Source organism: Prionailurus bengalensis, chromosome D3 (assembly GCF_016509475.1).
Source record: "Prionailurus bengalensis isolate Pbe53 chromosome D3, Fcat_Pben_1.1_paternal_pri, whole genome shotgun sequence".
In the NCBI taxonomy this organism is placed as follows: domain Eukaryota; kingdom Metazoa; phylum Chordata; class Mammalia; order Carnivora; family Felidae; genus Prionailurus; species Prionailurus bengalensis.
The window spans coordinates 66279817-66288358 of NC_057356.1; the positions used below are offsets into that span (position 1 = coordinate 66279817).

The window sequence follows — 8542 nt, forward strand, 5'->3', positions numbered from 1 at the left end:
AAGTCTGGTCTGTGAAAAAACTTGCTTATTTGTGGAAAAAAAAATTTTAATAAAAAATAAAACAAACAAAACCCCTGATATGCTTGAGCATTAAAAAAAAAAAAGTCTCTGATAAAGTTGAATAATGCAAACAAAAAACAAAAACAAAAAAACAAACAAACAAAAAAGTCCAGGAAAAGCATGAATGGAGATGTAATCATAGTATACAATTTATTTTTAAGTAAACAACCTTTTTATGCTGACAACCTAAATAGTGATTATTGATTTCAAAACAGTGATATTTATTTTCAGTGGTTCAGGAGAAAATATATCTATTAAGAGAAAGAAAGAGAGACAAGCAGATGGGGTTTAAAACTGGAGAATCTGGAGTGCCTGGGTGGCTCAGTCAGTTGAGCATCTGACTTTTGATTTGGGCTCAGGTCATGATCCCAGGGTTGTGGGACTGAGTCCTTTTTGGGCTCTACACTGAGCATGAAGCCTGCTTGGTATTCTCTCTCCCCGCCCCCACCTCTCTCTCTCTCTCTCTCTCTCTCTCTCTCTCTCTCTCTCTCTTCCTCTGTCCCTCTCTTGCTCACACATGCGTTCTCTCTGTCAAAAATAAATACATTTAAAAAAAACAAAAAAATTAAAAAGACTGGAGAATCTGAGTGAAGAGTATACGTGAATTCTTTATACTCTCGAGATTTCTGTAACTTTAAAATTGTTTCTAGGGTGCGCCTGGGTGGGATTCTCTCTTTCCTTCTCTCTGTGCCCCTCTCCCCCTCTCAAAATAAATACACTTAAAAATTTGTTTCTAAATAAAAAGTTAAAATTAGTGATATAATTTTACAGGGAAATAGAGGTGATGACATAAGAAGGCTAAATCCTTGATTAGAGCGGTAAGTCAATAGATAATTTTAGAGCTGCTCTGTCAAGAAAAAGCTGTATAAACATACTATTTTGTAAAGCGGTGACAAGTTTCTGCACAATGATGTTGAGAAAAGCTGTAATTTTTTATTTTCCTTTAAGAGAGGTCCCGTGCCTCTCATTAAATTTTTAAGAAGATAGGGGCGCCTGGGTGGCTCAGTCGGTTGAGCGTCCGACTTCAGCTCAGGTCAGGATCTCGCGGTCTGCGAGTTCAAGCCCCACATCGGGCTCTGTGCTGACAGCTCAGAGCCTGGAGCCTGCTTTGGATTCTGTGCCTCCCTCTCTCTCTACCCCTCCCCTGCTCATGCTCTGTCTCTCTGTGTCTCTCAAAATTAAATAAACCTTGAAAAAAAATTTTTTAATAAAAAAAAAGAAAAGAAAGCAGCTTCCCATAGTGATGTAGGTCACCGTACAGAGAAAAGTCACTGAGCAAAGCCCAATATGGCACCTGCCCACGTTCCAGTAAGGCCCCAGAATGACAAGATTCCACACTGGCCGAAAATCTGGAGCAGAGGGACAGCCTGGGTCCACAGTAAGACAATGAGCAAATTCAAACAGCTCTAAGACTTTCCCTGGTCACTCTGCAGGCAGAACAGCAAGCCCCCACCTACTGCGGGTGCAGGAGGTCACAGAGGAGGGCTGGGACAGAGACTAGGAAGCTGGTCTAGACCAAGAGCTTTGAGAAGCAGAAAGCCCTGGTCAAAATAAGGATCTAGACAATGTACAGAGGTAGGTTGGGCCTCACACCCAAGTGAGGAGCATGAGAATCTCCTAGGTTGGGAGGACTTCTACCTCTGCTGGAACAGGTTCTATATCACATGTGCCTATCCACAACTGGAAGACACTGTCTGATCGTGTCAAAGACTGGGATTTTTCCTCTACTGTGTCCTAGCTGCTTCCCTGGAGTTCTGGAATCCACATCCATGGTCACTCTTATTCTGACAAGGTAGTATTTACATTAACGTGATAAATTACGCAGCACTGCTTAACCATGCAGCCACAGACCAGGTACGCACAGGGAAGAGTGGGAAAGAAACAACCCCCCTGGGTGCTTCACATCGGGCAAACTCAGTTGGGGACCATTATTTTTATTTTTTTTTTTAGTGTTTTATTTATTTTTGAGAGAGAGAGCATATGCAAGTGAGGGAGAGGCAGCACAGAGAGGGGGACAGAGGATCAGAAGCAGGCTCTGTGCTGACAGCAGCAAACCTGATGTGGGGCTCAAACTCGCTAGCCGTGAGATTATGACCTGAGCCTAAGTCAGCACTCAACCAACTGAGCCACCCAGGGCCCCTTGGGACCGTCCCATTTTTAAAGAGCACCGAGTAGGGGCGCCTGGGTGGCTCAGTCGGTTAAGCTCTGACTGCTGTCTCTCCCTCTCTCTGCTCCTTCCTGCTCACATTCCCTCTTTCTCCAAATAAATTAACTTAAAAAAATGTTTTGAAAAATTAGTAAAGAACACTGAGTACTCTCTTTCAAACAGATCCATGGAAAGTATTTCCATGGGTCATTTGAGTAAGATTACATACAAAGTATGTACTGACTCATACCTCTTCTGGAACACCTACTTAATTTGACCACAGGCCTTTCCACTTCTATGGAACATTTCTCTCTTGGGCGTGTGACAGCCCTTTCCTGGTTGTGTCCCTACATCCCTGTCTTTATTTCTCTGTCCTTTCTCCTCTCCTGCCTAAACAAAGGTATTCTTCAAGAGTGCCTCCTTGGGAACTTCCTGTCTTTTCATTCTTTCTCCTCAAGTGACTGTCAACTGTCTTTAATTGTCACCTCTGTGCTGCCTTTAATTGTCACCTCTGTGCTGATAGTAGTAACAGCTGACAATCACAGGTACTCACCTGGCACTGTGCTAATCTCGGTACTAAACTCTGATGGGGTAGCCGCTATTAATATCTCATTTTTATGGGACTGAGGAAGGAAAACTGAGGCTTGGTGGCGGGCGGGAGGAGGGAGGTTGAAGTAACCTGCCACCTAAAGTCGCACACGGCTGGTAAGGGGCGTGACGGGGATTCGAACCCGGCCAGTCCACCTCAGAGCCTCCACTGGTAACCAATGCCTTTCTGTACTTCATGCTGTTCTCTGTATTCTCTCACCTGGACAGCTCGCAAGGGGCCAGGGCCATCTCCTCCAGACCAGCTCCTCGAACCCAGAATGCCAACCAACGGTCTACTACCACAGCACCCTGCAGGTGCCCATTGTCAGCCCGTTGACCACCAGACATCAGAGAACACTCACTGCCGTGTTTGCACTGGTTACTGAAACAAAATAGCTCCAAACCCTGCTGCCTCACACATCTGTCCCCTTTCCAGGACCCTCCCCCTCCCAACACCTCCCCATACCCACCAGTCCTGGCATGGTGCTGGGGGGGTGTGGGGGCAAGGGCTGGGTTGGCTGCTGGCCTTGGTCCTCACCATTGCTACCCCTGTGGTTAAATATTGTTAATATTGGCTCTGCCTCTTCCTCCTCCTCCTCCCTCTCTCCCCACAAACCAGTTCCTCCTCCTGACTTCCTTATCTCTGGGCCCGCATCTCATTCTCCAGTTCATATTACATGGAGCCTCCTCTGAGCCCTCCTTCCCTTTCCCCTAATGCTCACCTTCAATGGTTGCCTTGCCCTGTGGCTTTGACATCTTCTTCCCCTGCTACTCCTCCCTCATCTCCTCCTTTCTCCTCCGTATGGTCTCCACCCTAGACCCCCTGGCCCAGTTTCCGTGGCCCCTGCTGGACTCTTCTTACCTCCGCCCCTTCCTCCTCCACAAACTTGAAGCCAAAGCCTGCTCTCTGTACCTTGATTCCTCATGGGAATATACCTTCCAACCAAGGTAGTGGCCTTACTCTGCAAATGCCACCTCAATTAGAAATCCTTATACAGGGGCGCCTGGGTGGCTCAGTCGGTTGAGCGTCCGGCTTCAGCTCAGGTCACGATCTCACGGTCCATGAGTTCGAGCCCCGCGTCGGGCTCTGAGCTGATGGCTCAGAGCCTGGAGCCTGCTTCTGATTCTGTGTCTCCCTCTCTCTCTGTCCCTCCCCCGTTCATGCTCTGTCTCTCTCTGTCTCAAAAATAAATAAAAACGTTAAAAAATAATTTAAAAAAAAAAGAAGAAGAAAAAAGAAATCCTTATACAGGAAAAGTATTTCATAAATATTTATTAAATTCAGTCACTGATACCCACTTGTGCTTCCAAAGTTTTCTACTGTATCTGATCACAACCTTCTCATCCTTGAAACATGAAAGTTATTCCCCTCTGTGCTAACCACAGCCTTGCCTCCTCTATGCCCTGAGTGGGTGGAGGCATCACACGAAGCCTCCAGCAGGTTCCTTTCTGCTCCTTTGCCCCCAGGCCTAGCCAACAATCCCGTCTGCCTGATTCCTGAGCATTCACAGGTAAGGCAGCATTCAATGCTGAAGGCTCAGCTGATGGTAACACCCAGGACCTACCCTCCAGGAGCTCATGATTGGAGCAGGGGGAGAAAGATATTCACACAGAGGGTCAAATGATGACCCACCATCTACTTTTGGGAGTACCAAAGGATCCATGCAGACAGCAATGCTGGGACAATCTTGCTGGGCCCCAGCCTCACTGAGGCACTCACAGAGCATTTGGTCCGTGCAGAGGCCTACTCCACTATTTAACAGCTCTAGCAGCTTGGGATTGTTGGTTAACAATCTGACACTCGGTTTTCTCATCTGTAAAATGAGATAGGAAGCAAGCTACCTCACAGGGTAGTTGTGAGGCTGAAATGAGTAGTGTGTATAAAGCATTTAGAACAGGTGTTCGTCGGTGCACAGTAATGTCAGCTATTATTGTTTCTATTATTTGACACAAAGTATACAGAAAATTAGAGGTGAAAGATACCTTTGCAAACTATCTCAGGATCTCAGATACCTTCCCAAAGTATAAGGCCAGAGGAGGGGGGAAGGTATAAACAGAGGGTTCTTTCCCCGCTGACCTTTACCCAACCCAGAGCTCATTTCTGCCCCTGGCCCTAACCACTCCGGCAAGTATTTATCGGTGGGGTGGTGGCGTGGAGCCCTGTGAGGACAGAGGCTGTGGCTGTCACCCAGTCCCAGGCCCCTTGGGCGATACAGATGCACTTACTCAGTCATCAACTATTTGCTGAGCACCCACCCCGCATCAGCTGTGTAAGGGGCACCGGCCCTGAAAACTGCACAGTAGCTGTCCCAAGAGGCTCATGCGCTTGCAGTCTCCCCAGTTCAAAACCACAGGCTGACAAATGCTACAAAGGAACAGAATGGTGACATGTGAACTAGTGATAGGGCCTGTTGGGCACAATCAGGAAAGGCCTCCCCGAGGAGGTGACATTTGGGCTGAGATATGACAACTGGTGTCACACTGTGAGGTGGGGGAAGGCAGTCTCTCTGCCCTACTTTTTTTCCCCCACAGTGACAATACCTGCTATGGGACCTGCAGGGGGGCAGTGCCCCAGGGGAACTTCAAAAACTTCAGGAAGGTGGGGGGGGGGGGGAGCAATGGAGGCACGCAGGGTCCGAAGTAAGGAGTCGGGAGGTGTGCTGGCCTAAAAGGATGAGGGCAGTTCCTCTGAAAGAGGGCTTACAGGCCCTTGAGGGGTCCCTGAGGAGTGACAGGACTGAGGGAAGAGGACCAGACGGAGGAAGGGAGACAGGCAGCCCTTGGACGCCGCCAGCAGCTCTGGGCAAAGACCTGGGGAGGGGGCTCCGGGGAGGGGGCTCCGGGAACAGGGCAAAGCCTCTGCGGGGAAGGGCGGGCGCCGACTGGGCCCGGACGGACCTGGAGACGACGACGATCCCGGGGAGGGGGGGGGGCGGCCTGCAGCGGTCAGCTCGCGAAGCTCACCCAGGTCCGCCCCAGACCCGCGCCTGGCACAGCCTCGGGGGCACCGGCCGCTCTCCCCGGCCGCGCCACTCCTCGCCGGGGTCTCCGGATCCTCGGCTGTGAGACTCGGGGCCCCGTGCCGCTGGGGCCCGGGGGGCAGAGGCGCCGGGGACTCCACCCGGGCGACTCGAGGGCGCCGGCGGGCTGGGGGCGGGGCAGAGAGGGGACACGGCAGCGGGACAGGTCCCCAGGCGGCGCCGACTTACCCAGAAGTTCGCCTTGAACAGTGCGCCCGTCATGGCCAGCGCGCGTCGCAGGGGGCCGAGTGGAGCGGGGAGACGGGCAGGCGCGGGGAGGCCGGAGGGTGGCAGCCTGCGGTGGGGCGGCCCAGCTGGAGAGTCTCCGGGCCGCGGGGAGGCCGCCCCGGGTCCTAAACCACTCCCGACCGCACCCGCCCAGGACACACTCCTCCTCCTCCTCCTCCTCCTCCTCCTCCTCCGCCGCCGCCGCCGCCGCCGCCGCCACCGCCGCCACCACCACCTCCTCCGCCTCGCGGTCACTAGTGTTCAGCGCCCACGCGCGCGCCCGGGTAGAGCCCCGCCGCGTCCCGCAGCCGGCAATCTGGGAGCCGGGAATTGTCCCCTCATGCAGGAAGCCTTCAAGGATTGCAAGGAACTGGTCCGGCCGCCTTGCCGAATTCGGCTCCCTTCCCGCCGACGTGCTCCCTCCTCCCCCAATAGAATTCCTCCCGGAGAAATCTTGGCCCGGCAGGATGCTGGATAGAGGTCTCGGGAACCTGATCGGAGTGTGGTCTCGGGGACCGGTGTCAGCTCCGCAGAGCTCGAGGACTGACAATGCTAGCGGTTACGTGAGGTGCAAACGCTTCAGGGAGTCCTGAGTACATTCCAGAGGCACCTGCTACAGATCAGCCCCTGGACAGGTTTTAGTTTAAAGGTCAAGAAAGGTCATTGATGCTGTCAGCCCTTGATTCTTAGCGGGGCCCTTTCAACGCCTCCAAGAGCTTAGCTCCTCTCCGACCTCCTCCTCATTCTCAAGACCCAAGACCCTTTTCCAGCAAGCCCACTCCAGCAGCAGCCCAGAGCCTCCTTCCTCTCCATGCACTCTCCCTCCCTAAGGACACTCCATAACCCCAGGACAAGTCAGACCTATCTCTCCTTGGTAGTAATATGGCGCTTTGGAACAAAGCGTGATGCTTTGCATGATGCTACAGGCCTTGAGCCAAAATTGTGGCAGACAGAGAGGCTTGAAAGTCTTGCCCAAGATCCCAGGGTATTAAACAGGTGAAGAACTGGGTTGAGTTCTACACTTCTAAACAGGGCCAAGGTCAAAGAGAGATGTCACTCCTGGAGCAAATCCACCCTGGGCAAAGAGTAGGTGCTCAAGGAGGGGAAGATGAAGGTCAAGGGTACCAAGACCAAGTGCTGATGACCACCTATAACCACAGGCCTGAAAAGGCAAGCATTTGCCTCTCGAGCAGGTTCTACCTCTGTCCAGACACAGTGAAAGGGCAATTCTGGGAGGATTTGAAGGACGGCTAAAAGGTTCTGCCTGGTAATACCACCCGGGTTCCACTGTAATGAAATTCCACCAGCAGAGTTACCTACAATAGAAAGATGAAAAGATTGCCTCCAGCTCTGGGTCACTCTAAGGCCATGCATCCATTCATCCGGTTGTTCATCTCTTTGGAAAGCAGTGAGGTTAGAAGGAAGGGGAGTCTGGCAACACCATCAGGAGACAGGAGAGGCCTCAGTGGACACCAGGAGGAAGGCTAAACTGCAGGAGAGGTAAGAAATAGCACCCACTGGGGAGATGAAAGAGGCTGAAGAAAGATAGCACCAAGATGCTTCCTGGAAGTTTTTAATATTTTGGAGCAGATACTTTATTATGTGTTTATTTATTTACTTTGAGAGAGAGAGAGCGTGCACAAGCAGGGGAGAGGGACAGAGGGAGAGAGAGAATCTAAAGTAGGCTCTACACTCAGCACCAAGCCCCATGCAGGGCTCTATCCCACCACTGTGAGATCATGAACTGACCTGAAATTAAGTTGGTTGCTCAACTGACCAAGCCACTCAGGCGCCCCAGGGCAGATATTTTGGACATAATTCTACTTGTCTAAGTTTTTACTTTTAATGCATGTACTTTTTAAGTCTTAGAAAGTCTTCCAAACTGTCATGGTGCATAATGCTTGAGTTTCACCACCTAGATTCCAAAGATCCCTGAATTTTAACTCTCTTCTACCACCTGGTGGCAGGATTGAAAATTGCAAATGCTTCACACTGACGGAAAATACAGTAAAACCGTGGGTTGCCAGTAACTTGTTCTGCTAGTGTTGCCCAAGAGAAGCAAACATTTCTAATAAATTTTAACTTGATAAATGAGTGATGTCTTCAATATGAGTGGTATGTGATGCCAAACCACATTATTATAACTCTCTCTCTCTCTCTACAGGATTGCGGGTGATAGTCTCCCATGCTCAGATGCTCAGTCTCAGCCCGCGGTGTGTGGCAGAAATAGGTGATTTTTCAGAATGTTGGAAAGTGCCCACAATTGACACTAGTGTATTTTTTAATCACTTCAAAGCACCTATGAACAGTCCTTTGGTTTTCCATACAAGAATAAGCTTAGGAATGCTTTGCTTCATTCTAGGTTTAGGCTGCCTGCAGATACAGACCCTTTCCTCTGCTGCCTTATTGCCAATTACATTAAATATAATATAAGACAAGAATTTATTAATAATGTACTGTAGTCAACATCCGTGCAAGTGTATACAATGGCCCCCATGCA

At 50.4% G+C, this 8542-nt stretch overlaps 1 protein-coding gene across 1 annotated transcript in view; it reads right to left on the reverse strand.

Moving 5' to 3' along the window:
* PSTPIP2 (proline-serine-threonine phosphatase interacting protein 2) overlaps window positions 1-6185 on the reverse strand; it is a 78638-nt gene extending 72453 nt beyond the window's left edge. The window contains exon 1 of the mRNA XM_043558719.1: window positions 6004-6185. Within this exon, the coding sequence (XP_043414654.1) occupies window positions 6004-6036 (33 nt within the window). The 5' untranslated portion in view covers window positions 6037-6185. The remainder of the gene's footprint in view (window positions 1-6003) is intronic.
* Between the last annotated feature and the right edge of the window lie 2357 nt (window positions 6186-8542).